The sequence below is a fragment of the Ambystoma mexicanum genome, chromosome 3q (assembly GCF_040938575.1).
Source record: "Ambystoma mexicanum isolate Mex_15411 chromosome 3q, UKY_AmexF1_1, whole genome shotgun sequence".
Classification (NCBI taxonomy): Eukaryota; Metazoa; Chordata; class Amphibia; order Caudata; family Ambystomatidae; genus Ambystoma; species Ambystoma mexicanum.
In genome coordinates, this window is record NC_090926.1 from 1081513271 (window position 1) to 1081528206 (window position 14936).

The following is a 14936-nucleotide window of genomic DNA, read 5'->3' on the forward strand; positions in this document are numbered from 1 at the left end:
GCCAAGGATCCCACACTTTGTGGGTCGTAACGGGCCACCACCCCAATCAATATAGACGCCAAGTCCTGGCGAATCGAATAGAGATCATCCTCCCTAGGCTAATACACCCGGACCAATCTGGGTTTATTAAGAGGCAGCAGACATTTGATAACATAAGTAGGGTGTGCTGCCTTGTTGATAAAGCTGCAAGGAAGGTCACTCCATTGGTCCTGCCCTCGCTTAATGCAGAAAAAGCGTTCGACCGCATGGAGCCCTTCTTATTCCGCACAATGGAGCTGATGAGGTTTGTGGCGTCCTTTATGCAAAAGGTACGCGCCAACTACAACAAGCCGACAGTTAGGCTATCAAGTAATGGACAGTTATTCAAGACTGTCCCACTAGAAAGGGGAACCAAGCAGGGCTGCCCCCTGTCCCTGCTTCTATACGCCATCCACTTAGAGCTATTACTCTGTAAACTGAGATCCATGTGGGATATTCGTGGGATCCCGTTTGGAGGTGAGCACCACAAGCTTATGGCTTTTGCAGACGACATGCTCCTCGCCCTCACTGATCCCGAGCACTCTTCCGGCCGTAGTACGGGAAATAGAGGCATTTGGGGTGGTAGCGGGATTGAAGCTTAACATTGCAAAGTCAAAAATCCTAAACTTGCCGCCCGCTGGCGATTCATTACAGCGGGCTGCAGAAAGCATCCCCTTTCGATGGGCACCGCAGGGCATTAAACTTTTGGGGGTAGCAATTACCAGGTCCCTAGCAGGGTTGTATGATGCAAATTATAAACCTCTGCTGGAGACAACCAAAACTCACTTAAGTCGTTTGGCCACCCCTTCCCCCATTTGGTCTCCTGGCTGGGGAGAATTAATACCATTAAAATAGTGATTCAGCCTAGACTCCTATATTACTTTCAGACACTCCCGATCCCTGTCCCCAGGCACTTCTTCTGGGTGCTACATAGAATAGTGACAGCTTTCGTGTGGAACAACAAAACTCAGAGAGTAGCCCTATATATGATGCACAAGGGGGGGCACCAGTTCACGGGGGGGGGGTGCTGGGTCTCCCGAACTTCTCCCTCTATCACAAGGCAAGCCAATTGAGGTATATTAAGGTCTGGGTCTCAGGGGAACCCTGAAAATATATGTGTGCGAATGGACAGGGCAGTGACAGGCACCTCACCTGGAGAGGTTCTGTGGCTGAACAGAGGAGATAGACCACCAAGGGCGTTAATACGGGGCCTTCATTCTCACATCCTTTTACACAACTGTTTTAAAACCCCCCTAATTCAGCCCCGGGGATGGCACTGGGAGCATTTATCAGGTGGAAGGCCATGGGATGTACCAAGAAGGAGATATGGTTCAGGGCCAGGGGATTAAATTGTTTGTACAGTGCAAAAGGGAGCTGGATTTGAGGGAAGGTGACAGGCTGCAATACCTATAACTCAGACACTGGTTAACCTACCCCACCAACAAGGCAGCTGCAATGCGGTCCCGCATCCCATTTGAAAAATCTTACTACCAATCCGGGAAAAAAAAACTAGTCTGCAACATCTATAAATATCTGGCAGGTAACACCTTTAGACCACCCAATTCATATATGGCTAGACGGGAGCCCACATTGGGGGGCCCATTGTTATGGAGGATTGGGAACAGTTGTGGAGGGATATCCCGAGACTCACACGGGCGATCCACACTAGGGAGGTGTGGTACAAAGTCTTGACCCAGTGGCATTACACTATATTGCGGTGACACTCCATTAGCGGGAGATCTTCCCAGGACTGCTGCTGGCTATGCAGGGAAGAGGGGACTGGGCCCATGTTTGGTGGGGCTGCCCAAAGCTAGTGAAATACTGGGAGGTGATCAATGACAGTATGAAGAAAATGTTTGGCTGCCAGATTGAGAGACATAAAAGAATGCATATTGGGCTTGGGAGGCTCTGCACCTCGAGCCTGACCGAAATCCCAGAGGAAGGTCTACGCAATACTAACACTGGTGGCGCTCCTGGTAATAGTGCAACACTGCAAGGAAAAAGAGCCCCAACCGAACAAGACTGGTACGCCAAAGTGTGGCACTTCGTGGCCCTGGCGTGGCTGACTTACTCCCTCCAGGGGGACAGCGTCAAGGTCTCGGCCGAGTGGAGTGTGGTCCTCAATTTCCTGCAAGATGATTACTAGGAGCCATACTGCCCGCAAAAGATGCGCATCCTGGGAATTCACTAATATTTCCATCCAGCGCTAACCGATTGGACACTCTTGTCAGCCTATCTGAACTTGGGGCAGGGGGACTGGGTAGGTAGGCAGGGAGAGTTGGGGAATTTTCAATGCTAATGTTAGTTTTGAAATTCCTAATAAACTTTTTTTTTTTAAAAAAAGGAAAAACTCTAGTGGAATTGAAAGGTTTCCAATATAGATTCACTATTAGCAAATGTGTAATACCACTCCATTCCTTGAGGATTGCTATTTTCGCAAGGGTGCCATATATCAAATCAGAGACTTTCTCAAATGTACCATGTCTGAAATTTGAATAGCAATACTATTTTAAATAAAACATCTGTTTTATCGGGATTAAACATATTGACCAATTCAATATCTTTCGATATAAGCTAATGTAGGCAATGTATTTTGTGAAAAAGTTTAAGAACATTTCATTCAAAGATTGAAGTACATATTCTAAAATCAATTGATCAGTATAACAAAAAGTAGCAGAGACAGTGTTGCTAATAACGGTAGATGCGTCAGTTTGTCATTCAGCTGAACATTTTGTCTTGCCAACCTCATTCTGTATCGGCCAGGGAGTTACAGATTTAAGTAATCAGCTGACTGCAAGTGGGTGTCAGATCATACATCTTTTCTGATTTTGAAACACCAGATAAAACATTTCCAACCATATCCACCTCCTTAAAAGATTTATTCTGGGAGATTTATTCCAATGTTACAACCTTACGTTGCGGTTTTTGTGAGGGAGTAATATTTGGTTTTGCAATATTAACCGCATTTTGGTTCTCTATTCATACACGCGTGAGCCGCCTCCTCAGCCAGATGTAGATTGTGTAGAAATTTCCTGCAGCATCTTTTGTTTGTCAACCAGTCAAACAATGCTTTATTCAGCAAATTTTACCATTAGCATACACAATTCATTACATAGCTCACAAAAGGGAATACAACAAACTTTAGGATGATTCACGTAAAATATAAAAAAAAACTCTAGGCTTAAAGATACAATCAAAGGTTGGATGCAATCTTCCTACGTAACCAAGTGCGATATATATTTATATATTTAACAACAAATTAAATCTCATTAGTTGATGCAGTGGACAGACATAGGGCATCCTTGGCTGCTTCTGACGCATTCTCTCTTAAACAGTGGAATTAAATACATTTTCCTTAAAGCACAATAGCATTCACAAAATAACAGGAAATGCATTACTGATCAGAGGCCAGAACACAGGCTGGGTAATCTGATGAAGAACCCCTCTATCCATCCAGCCACAGGTGAATGCTGTCACCTGTAGAGTGCCCATTCTAAATTTGATAAATGGGGTACGAGTGTAGGCAGGGTAAGTAAGATCCAAATAACGTTCTCCTTCTAGGATAGGCTTTGAGAGGAGATAATCCTGTCCAGTTTTAGACACAAACAAGATGTTCCTGGGTGTTATACCTACCAAACCGATTCACGTCGATTTTTGAACTAGTGGGCATACAAAAAGGGTTATTCCAGAGATCTTCCAGACCTGCCACTGCAAGTTGTTGCTTTACATGGCACAGCGAGGGAAAAGAGCAACAACCTAAATAGTTCTACATGTTGGTAAGGGCTTCCCGATATTTGCCGCGATCCGGGGAGCACCATAATCTGACCCAGGAAAGGGCCGGTTTTCACATTAGTTGGCAGACTAGCGGGACCAAACCACACTCCATCATTAGTGAGGCACTTGGGGTACTGTACGGTAGTCTAAGGAGCTTTTTATTTAAATGTTGATCAGCCACACACAAACTAGAGCAAGTGGAACATCCCCATATCTCGGCTCCATACAGTACAGCCAAGGTAACCTGAATGGTATAGATGTCAAGAGCTGGTAAAATAGCCTGCTCACCATTGGAACTAAAAAACCTCCTCAGGCCACCACTATTCTTTTTCGAGATGAACTATGATTTGGTAATTTGGCCTTCCCAGGTACCATTATCAGAAAATCTTACCCCCAGGTAATCATATGGATAACCTGTGCCAAAATTGTCCCTTCTACTTCCAATCCCAGTGTTACCCCAGACTTCTTGGGTCGGAACACCATAACCTTGGTCTTACTCCTGTTAAGGGTAAGGCCCAACTGGGCACACATTGAAACAAAACGCTTCAAGCTTCGTTTTTTAATACCCATTGGAGATAAAGCCAACAAAAACGAGTTGTCAGTAAAAGCAGAGCTGGAAAGAGATCCATGCCTAATTTTGGAGGGTCCAAATTTGCAGCATGTCAATACACCAACCGGGCCATAATGATAGAATGAATAGAAAGAGTAAACCAAAACGGGGCAAGAACACAGCCTTGCCACACGCCTCCGTTAACTGGAAACTGCTCTTTGTGTCTCCAGCTGGGCCCCATCGCTCCACCGCAGTATTACAAGAGTGTAATCACTGCCACCAGATGATATGGGGGGGACCCCCCTGCTTCAACAGAACCTTCAAGAGCAATTCCCTAGGGACTCTATTGAAAGCTGCCTGGAGGTCTATGAATACTCTGTACACTTGCATCTTTTTTAGGACACAGTATTTCTGTAGGATCATATGGAGGCAAAAACACTGATCCATTGTACTCATCCCCTGATGGAACCCAGCTTGGAGGTGGGATAAAAGGTCCTTAGATTCTACACACTCCAGCAATTGCTGGAGAATAACCTTAGCAAAGATTTTCTCTGATGCGTTGCGTAGCGAAATGGCCTATAATTGCTTGGTTAGTCCTGCCCCCTTTTCTTATAATAGGTATTATCTCGGCACAACGCCACGAAACAGGGACCTTAATAAGGTTAACCACTGATTGGAAGAGCTTGGTTAAAACCAACACCCAAATATCTGGCTCATCTTTCCATAGATCAATTGGTAGGGGCATTTTGGCCCTTCGAGCTCAGCAAGGCACTTCTCACTGCAGACAAGGGGAGGTCATTCCGAGGTAGGTGGTAAGGGGTTAACGGTGCCGGTAAAGGTTCTGGAGAAGTCAACCCCGTACCGCCTTATTACAAGTTCTGCTCACGTGACCCGCTAAGGCCGCCTGGTAAAGGGTCCCGCGAGCAGACCAGGGTGCTAACAACGGTCCCGCTATTAACTGGCCCGTTGTTAGCACCCTGCCCATTCCCATTGGGCCCTATGGGGGCTCGAATGGGAATGGGGATGGGTTCCTTGAATGAGGAATTACCTGGCCCTCTAAGGTCGGCATGGCCCGGTAATTCCTCATTCACGGAACCCGGACCCGGAACCCGGTAAGGGGGTAGCCATGCCGCTAACAGCTGCATGGTTACCCCCTACCTCGTAATGACCCTCAAGGTCATATTAACGGGTACACCCCTTTTGATCGCCAGCTTGACCACTGGGCCCTCCAGGGCTATTCTACAGGGACTGTCAGAGGACACCACTTCATCATACAACCCACAAAAATGGAGGAACCATTCTTCCTCAGTTATCATACAGTGGAGATCATTGTCCTTAAATTCTTTCTGCTCGGAGACCAATGACCAAAAGGCCTTGCTATCCTTAGCGATAGCAGCTCTTGTAAGTTCATTCCATTTACGAATTCAGACTGCTTAAGTTTCAGAACACTCTTGTATCTGCTCCTCGCTGTATACTCAGAAGTGAGAGCCATGCCTCCTTGGCCTGTCTATAATCAGGGGGAAATCTTCACAGGCTTCTGCTTGGTAGTAGGTTTTGACTTAGAAAACCATGGGTTAAGCTCAGAGGTTAATTGAACAAATTCAGATAGAATTTCTCCATCTCCACAAATTGGGTTGGCATATGATTTTGATGGAGTGTAGGTTTTTGATGGAGTGCAGAATAAACAGATAGATCGGGAGCTTTGAAACTGTTGTCAAAATATTGTCCCACTTAACTGTACGTCTAGCGCTCCCAGCTATTCTAATTGGTACGCTAGATTGGTTATTCATCTGTTTATTGCCACACCATCTCACCCCAATTAAAAGGAGTTAATGATCACTGACTAAGTGCTCCAGATTACCTAACTCTTCCACTTCATCCCAATCACTCATCTCAATCCAGGTCTGTCCACCACACGTCTACCATTACACGCCCTCATGTCCAGCCCATATAATATAATAGCCTTGCCGAATCCACAGCATACCTATTGGCCCTCGTGGGATAGCTAGCCTCCAAGGACAGGATTTTCCCAAACAGCTTCCACAGCCCCTCAAACTCCCAGAGTGTTTCCAACTGGAGGTTAAAATCCCCCCGACAAATGTCCTACCCTCAGCATCCTGGGGTCCCAGTTACTCACTGTGTCACAAATCAGAGTCAAAGTCGCCAATGGATTGGGCCCAAAAAGCCTATTATAGACATTAGAAATAAGCAGAATGAGCCCTTCTTGATTGGTAAGTGATCATTTGCAGGTCTGACGTACTCTCGCTGCACATTTGAGGTTCCCATCTCGAGTCCACAGCACCAAGGTCAGTATTCCCCCAGACCCCACGCCCTTCCTCTAGGCCCCTTTTTATATGGGGAATTGAATGCTCTGAACCCCAGGATTTCAGTAGCATCAACTGCCCAAGTTTCCTGAAGGCGGATGATGTCAGGGTTCACCAGATGCCTAGAAATCCCTGCTATGTTCCAAAACACAAGTTTTGTATTGCTGGGGACAGAGAAGTTGGTTGAAGAAGGGCCACCTCTTCCAAGTCCACCACCCCTGGGGTAGAACTCGGGACACACGTGGATAGTTGGCCTCTGGGAGGGTGCCTCACAGGAATCACAGGTAATGAGAGTGTCAAAGAATCACTGGAACCTGAGAGGGGGTACGTTCTAGTCTCAACTGACAAGAGTCCATCTACCATAATTGGGTTCATGATGACCAGCTCTACGTAATCCAACAACCCCTATGATAGATTTAGCCCATGTCGGACCCTTGGCTACACAGGTAAATGGTTCCCCCTCAGTCCCATCACTAGAGCCCTTAGATGAATCCACGCAGTTTTCATAATTTGGCTGTAGCTTAGTAGTCAAATGGATGATCTCCCTCTGGGCTTCCAGGAGTTTTTCCCCCTGGGACATCACAGTACTAGACAAGCTGGCAACCATCCCCTTGAGGTTACCCATCTCCAGCATGAAGTGCTGCAGGTGAATTTGCCATTCACAATTAAACTTAACACTAGAACGGACAGAGCTTGACCCACGCCCCCCCCTTCTCCACCGACCGAGACAATACATCCTGGGCTTCCACGTTAGTCTGTGGTGCCTTGCCGGGAACCAAATGCATTAGATTAAATGTTCAGCTATTGGGCACAGTTGTATTGAGTAAGGGGGAATATCTGCAAAACAGACTAATTTCAGGAGACATTATATGGGTCCTACCATTCTCTGGCTCTAACCCACTCTCTGGCACTCATTGCCCCCACGGTAGAACATTCTACCTCAGCCGTGGCAATTGTATCCAAGCTAAAAGATTTTATGGTATAATTTGGGGGAATAAGTGGGTGGGGGGCCGTGGGGGCACTGGTACAAAAGTCATTACAAACTGAGTTAGGATGTACTTTAATTATGCTACCATTTTGGGATCCTCCATCCCCTACTGATTTTGGACAATGGACTGAGAGTTGGTAATTAACCTCACCCACCTGGGCCACTGTTTTGTCCACAATATATTTGGCCAAAGGATCCTTCCTGGGTTGTCTTCCTATGCCAGAAAAAGAGTGATGAGAAAGATCCCTTGCTCTTTCGCTCGCAGAGTCCTGTTCACTCCACTCCTCTATTTCACCTATCACCTTACAACTGTCCTGAGCAATAACACAGTTAGAATTAACAGTGGGGCACTCACAGGCCATCTGTCTTGCACCATCCAAATCATATAGCAAAACTTCTATTACACCTATTAGAACATATGTGTTTGAATAGTTTATACACTTTCGTTCAGCCCCCCTCCGGTGAGCCCGGTTGAATAGCCTTACCTTTCACCCTTATGCACCCCCTAAGTCCCCTTTGGGCCTCTAAGGTTCTATACCGATAATAACACTAGTTGCCCCCAAAATCCCCTGTGATCTCCCCAACCCCAAAATCCACAGGGTTAATAACCTGATACCCCATCATGGTATCCGGGTATCAGTAATGCTAATGGCAATATTAAACACTTTAAATCTACAATCAACAGTCGCTATCTCAAGAATATCATTATACAAGCTATATAAGGTGCAGAGTGCAATATGCAGTAACACTTTTATTGGTTTGCCAATTATCGTTAGGGAAGCAAAGGTCTGCACACACTGTGCAAACAATTTAAGGTGCAAAGTACGGTGTGCAAAAACGCTTGGATTGGGTTGCCAGTTAATGTTTGGAAGAAAAGGTCCACCCACACCATAAAACACACCATAGGGGACACAAATAGTATACAAAATTGATTAAAAATGGGGTTGAAAATGAGAATAAAAACGATTGCATAATCCGACGGTTAAAAGCTATTAAAAGTCAGTACTCTTAACATTCAAAGAGAATGCATAAGCAATACCAATACGTATGCGGATGAATACGGACAGGTGATACTTAAAGGTCCTCTATGCTGCCTCAAGGCCCTTTTGGTCTCTCTATAAAATTATAGTGGACAGTCGCCACACACAGTCAGTTAGAATTGGTGCTAAAATGCAGTAACACAGTCTTCATATGTTGCAGGATCAAATATCCAGGAAAGGACTTTAATGCATTTAGCAGTTTGTAGCAAGCCTGAGGGGCATGGAACGCCCGACAGCTCGAGGAGCTGCCGTTGTCCGTCTCTTCACCTCTGAGAGTTAGTTACCTTCGGCTCCAAGTTTAAATTAAACCAGGATTAATTTCAAGAAGACAAATTCCCGGTTTCACGCTGTCGTCCGCTATGTTGTTTTACACAACGACATTCACCAGGCGTCCTATCTGTCCAATACACCAGCCAGGTGTCGCATAGACACGGTGTACAAACGTGATGGTGCGACGGTGTAAATGGGTGAGAATAACTCTAGAGTCCTCTTGAAAGTGGGGAATTGGAGAGCTGGTTGAGTTTTCCCCAAACACCCACACGCTCCACCACAAACCACCAGTAACCACCTACTGGCCCACTTCCTTGCCCGGGCTGCGCACCACACTGAGCAGGCTGCTTTATGGCATACAACAGCTTGCTGGGTCCAGGCTCCTCCTTGCAGCAATGGAGAGAAAGAACAGACTGGGCCACCAGTAACCACTTGCTGACCCACTTACTTGAACTTGTTTTCTTTTTTTAATGGTTTTCCTTTAGCATCGATGGGTAGGTTGACCGTTGCAATATTGTCCACTGTTATTTCAACCAAAATCTTTGCAGATGTTATAGCATTGGGCCAGGAAACCAAATTGGAATCTTGAATATGAACTCGGCTCTGGGCCTCAATAGGCATAGAGGTATTAAGAGAAGTTTTTTTTTTGGTTTCTTTCCATTAGGTTGGATTCCAGCATTTCTTACTTTTTTCTTTTAATCTTACTCGGCACCATCGTGTGGGATTTCAACTCTTTGCTGATATATAAATTAGCGAATTAGCTTAAAACCATTGTTTTACTTCATCTAGTTCACTGAGGGTATAGTGCAATTGTGAGGTACAGGATGAGGTAGTGACAGAAGAGTCTCTGGCAGCCATAACCATAGATTCACCCTCATCTAGAAGTGTGTTTTATTAGTTATTTATATTGTGCGTAATGCCCAACTGCTCCAAGTTCTAAGGACCAGATATTATCTTAGATTATCTATTAATGAAGCCAACTGTGAGTCACGGTCTGGTCCGGGGTGACCACTAAGATTGCGTGATGACGAGATATTGTGATCATCATTGTGCATGTCTAAATCCAAGAAGCTTCCATCATTTCTATAATTAGAATCACTGTCTGGTAGTGGAGATTGTTTTGTAAATGTTGTACTTTCTTTACTATTCTCATCTTAGTACTTGTGCCGGCTAGCGGAAAAAAGTCTGTGATTTTCGCAGATGTCACAGAGCATTTTGTTTTTTAAAATGTATTCTCAGAGGCTATGTTAATCTCTGTATCAGAAACATTTGACAATAATGAGGAAAAGATTTGAGCTGAGACAAAGGGCCTCATTACGAGTATGGAGGTAGCCATGGTGCTATTAGTGCCATGGCTACCCCCATACCGCATACCGGGTCTGGGTTCCCTGAATGGGGACTTACCGGGTCATTCCAACCTTGGAGGACCCGGTATTTCTACATTCAGGGAACCCATCCCCATTCCCATTCGCGCCCCCATAGGGCTCAATGGGAATGGGGAGTGAGTTAATAACGGGCCCTTTGTTAGCTCCCTGCTCCTTTAGCGGCTCCTGCTAAGGGACCTCGTAATGCGGCAGTAAGGGGTTAACGGCACAGGCATCCTTACCGGCGCCGTTAACCCCTTACCGCTGACCTCGTAATGAGGCCCATAGATTTGTCCACTAACCACCGGGGACAGGAACGTAGACGCAGAGGGAAAAGACTGTGCTGATCTAGACAAAACTATGGCATTAGAATGAAGTTTGAGGGTTCTAATAGAAGTAGCCCATGACCTAGTGTCGAAGGAGCAGTTTGACGAGGCAAAGGTAGGGAGTTGCTGTCTCGTATTGGAGATTATTGGATGAGCTACATGCCCAGCACAGGGGCGTCCATAGTACAGTCGACTGTAGTTGACCTACTCCGCAAATCATACATTGGCACAGTTTGGTGGAGCGTAGTATGAAGAGAAGAACAGCAGAAAATAAAACTCACTAACTTAGTTCCTGCCACAAACTGCCAGTAACTGAAGGCAATCGGCTGTGCACCATGATACCTTGCTGTTTTTGTTTGTAACGGTGCAGCAGGAAAAGCAGACACCTGGGAACCACCTTCAGTCGAGAAACACGATCTGCAAGCACAGTGGAAACCAGCACCAGACTATCAAAAATTATACTTAAACGTTATCGTACTCAAAACAAAATTTATTTTCACTCCCGCTCACCAGTCCTGGACCCCAGATTGACACCTTTAGCTTTAATTAGACATAAACACTGGAAGGCAAGAGGATTCCACGTGGCAGCTCACTTAACCACTGACTTCCAATTTTCTCTCATTGAATTTCAGTTACATACAAACTGTGAGCATTACATTGTTTAGACTTCAAAGAAATAGACTAACTAGCGCAGTTTAGTGTAAGGAGTTTCTCTCTAATTTAACTGAAGCACTGGCTTGAGCCCTCGCATCCTCATTTCTGCAGAGATTGCCTACAGTAATCCTCACAAAAACCTCAACCATGTAGCAAGAGCATAATGTCTTGTACACAATGTCTATGGTCAAGAACATGATGTGTTTAGAAGGCCTTTTCATGTAGAATAAAGCACTACTCACTGATCTCAAATTACATTTCAGCTGCACTCATATTTTTATACAAATCCTTTGTCTTTGTTTTTATATCAACAGGGGAAGGAAGAAGGAAAAGAAGAAGATACAGTGGCTTCTCTGTGGTGCACACAGGAAAAGAAAAAGCATGCCATGATACCATGTCTGAAATTAAAGTGGAGATTCTCAAGAGTCCTGAGAAAGGAACTAACTTGAGCAGTAGTTTATGGCCAGGAATGAATCAGGAACTGAATGAGGCTGACACTACTCTAAACGAAAGTGCATTTTTGTATCCAAGAAACTCCAATTTCCATAAGGGAATATCCAACACAGATACATACCATCAAATTGACTGTAATCTGCCGAATGCAAAAATGTCTATAGGCCAACTCCAGGCACAAAACAATATCCGGCCATATGCATGTCATGAATGTGAAAAATCTTTCAAAACAAAGCAGGAACTTACGAGACACCAGAGAACCCATTCTGGAGAGAGACCGTATCATTGCACGGAGTGTAAAAAGAGCTTTAGTCTGAGGCACCATCTCATCGGACATAGGAGAACTCATACGGGAGAGAGACCCTATCAGTGTGCTAAATGTGAGAGAAGGTTCAGTTTGAAAGGAAACCTGAATAAGCACCAGAAGAAACACATTGAACAACTTGGAGGCTTATCCCTCTGAGTGAGTCATCTCTTGGAAAGTATCCACCAGACATATCTTAAGACGAGCTCCTTCCGAGAAATGCCCACTTCATTCTCCCGATCTGCTCAACACTCCCTGGAACATGGTGGTTTGTTGATAACTTTTGAACATAAGATTAACCTCTCAAGGACCCCAAAAAATAAATACAACATCACAGGAGATGGTGCAGCTGTCCCTATGGATGTATTTTATTTTTGGTTTAGATGTATTTGCTTTAGTGAAATAAATGATTGGTGATTTCTCTTATTTCAAACTAACTTTTTTATCAAATCTTTTCAGTCTTTATCTTGATAGGCTTTCACTGCCTTTTTAATACAGTTCAACCTTTGTTTAATAACCCATAATCCCTGGTCCTGGTAACACCCTCCTGTTTGACTAAGCGGTCATGTGGTGTTCGATCAGGACACATATTAACTGTCACACTCACCTGTGTCTCTGATCATCCTGAGCAGGTAAGCAGAAGCAGGATGATTTGGAGCAGAAGCTGGCTGATCCAGAGCACGGCAAGTTTGTTGCTGATACAGCTCACAGTAAGCAACACGAAGCACTGGAAGAATCTTGGGTGTGGCTTATATAGCCAGCCACACCCAAACACTAGAGAGCTCATGAGTTATCATGCACTTCCTGTTTGGCAACAGGAAGTGGTAACCAGGAAGTTACTACAAACACTAGGAAGATATTAAAGGAGGGATTTGCTATGGGTTCTTTGTGTGCCTATGCCAGGCCTGCCATGCCTCCACCCAGCGTGCCCCAACTTCCTGCCTGATACCCATGACATTAACCATCAGCTGGTGAGGCTGAATATTGGCAGGTTTGAGCATTGAAAATTATCCTATCAAACCCTGAGCTCCATTTTCTGGGATACTACTCTGGTGGAAATTTGTTTCATGGCATTTGTACTGTCTCTCACGACTGTTTGCAGAGGCCTTACTTGGTTTACCTTAGTTTACTGTGGTGTGTTTTGCATCATTTACATTATTTTGACAAATCTACATGTTGATTGCTGATTTATGTACAGTTCTGTCAATAAGTTATTTTATTAATTGTTGTATTTTTGTCTGCTTTGTTGGAATTTGTGTTTGTATGGATCATCATAGTTTTTTTTTCTCGAAACAGCTGCCACTACATTTTTGCAGTAAGTACGTACTTCATAAAAGTACAAAATAAAAAATGAGCCTTCAGTGTACTGCACGAGATTCACTCTTGGTGTGCATTTCTGGAAATAAAACCACATTGAATATGTTAAACCTAAGGCAAAGGGTCCTAGTCAATTTAGATTCAAAACATTAACATCATACAAATGCCAGAAAGAAGGCATGGACCATTGAAAAGAAAGCTTGCTGCTATCACTCGGTAACTGTTATGTAACCAGTGTACTAATATGCCCCATAGTGAAGTTCAATACTGTCATAGGCAGTGCTCTAAAGCCATAAGTGTTGTTTTTTTAATTAGTTATTGATATTGTGCGTAATACTCAACTACTCCAGGTTCTAAGGACCATATTGGGGATGGAACCCATGTTTCATGCCATGGTCTTGTTCAAAAGACAAGTGAGTTGCCCCTTAGCTCTGATCCGGGTTAATGTGCCAAGTGGTAATTTAGAAAATACGGGGGTGTTTTTGATGTAGACATAGTTTAAGTAGGAAATGATTCCCTGTTTATTCAGCAAAACAAATGGGGACTTTGACCCCATTTACAACACATCATTGGTTTCCTTTGGCATCCCTAACTAGGCAACCCTGATGTCAATGCACCAACCTTTAGCAGAGGTAAAGAGCCTGGTGTGTGGCTTTCACGCCTGGATCTTTCTGGTTATCACTATTAGTCGGTGTCATTCAATAATCTGTAGTTCTCCACAGAACTGCCTGACACCCATTACTGTGGGACATTCACAAATCATTTCACACTTCTGTCCTACCTGGTGACAGGTACGAATACTAGAGGTCAAAGACCTAAGTATATTAATGATAGTCCTGTTGAGGGCTCCAGCAAATTATACAGTAAGGTACAACCTAGAAGGTCAACCAGATTTCATATCCTCATATATTAGAAATACTTAAAGTGGGTGATTAAAAGACATAGATCTGATGTGTAAATTTAGATCTACTTCAATTTTACATATTTGCTGCAATCATCTAGAAGAAATCGTACACTTTGGGACACTGTTCTTACCTTATGTCTGAAGCCAAACACTGCACCTGAAAAGTGGATTCATCTACAAGGCAACCTTTAACATTCTTTGAAAGTAACTCCCCTGATATTGTAGAAAGGCAACCAAGCAAAGAAATTGCTGCTAATTTGCAGGTATATCCTTACAACCTTTTAATGCAATGGTCTTATTTCACCCAGCCATGCATCGAGTCTGTCTTAATTAATGCAATCATAACCTCAGCTATTACTGTTATCCATACTGTGCCTTTTTAAACTGATCATTTGAAAGTCGACTAGATACCTTCTTAGATCTTTAGGAATATCTAAAAAAAAATCTTTAGGATCACAGGCTATGGAATTGTCCACAAATTCCCATTTTGTCTCTTATGAAGGTCTTAGGATTTAAAAGCGAATTTGTTCAAAAGCATTTAGACCCTCGACGACAACCCTACGGATCAGCTGTCGATAAACCAGGTGATCAATCAGATACCAATTCAAAGAAGGACGCCTTGTGCCTTGGTCACATTATATATGAAACCA

General features: G+C 44.1%; 1 protein-coding gene across 5 annotated transcripts in view; it reads left to right on the top strand.

The window, feature by feature from the left end:
- LOC138583269 (zinc finger protein 75A-like) overlaps nucleotides 1–12491 on the top strand; it is a 257686-nt gene extending 245195 nt beyond the window's left edge. For all 5 annotated transcript variants that reach the window (XM_069655355.1, XM_069655358.1, XM_069655356.1 and 2 more), the window contains one exon: nucleotides 11623–12491. In XM_069655355.1, coding sequence (XP_069511456.1) covers nucleotides 11623–12224 — 602 coding nt within the window. In that variant the 3' untranslated portion in view covers nucleotides 12225–12491. The remainder of the gene's footprint in view (nucleotides 1–11622) is intronic.
- Nucleotides 12492–14936: the final 2445 nt, after the last annotated feature.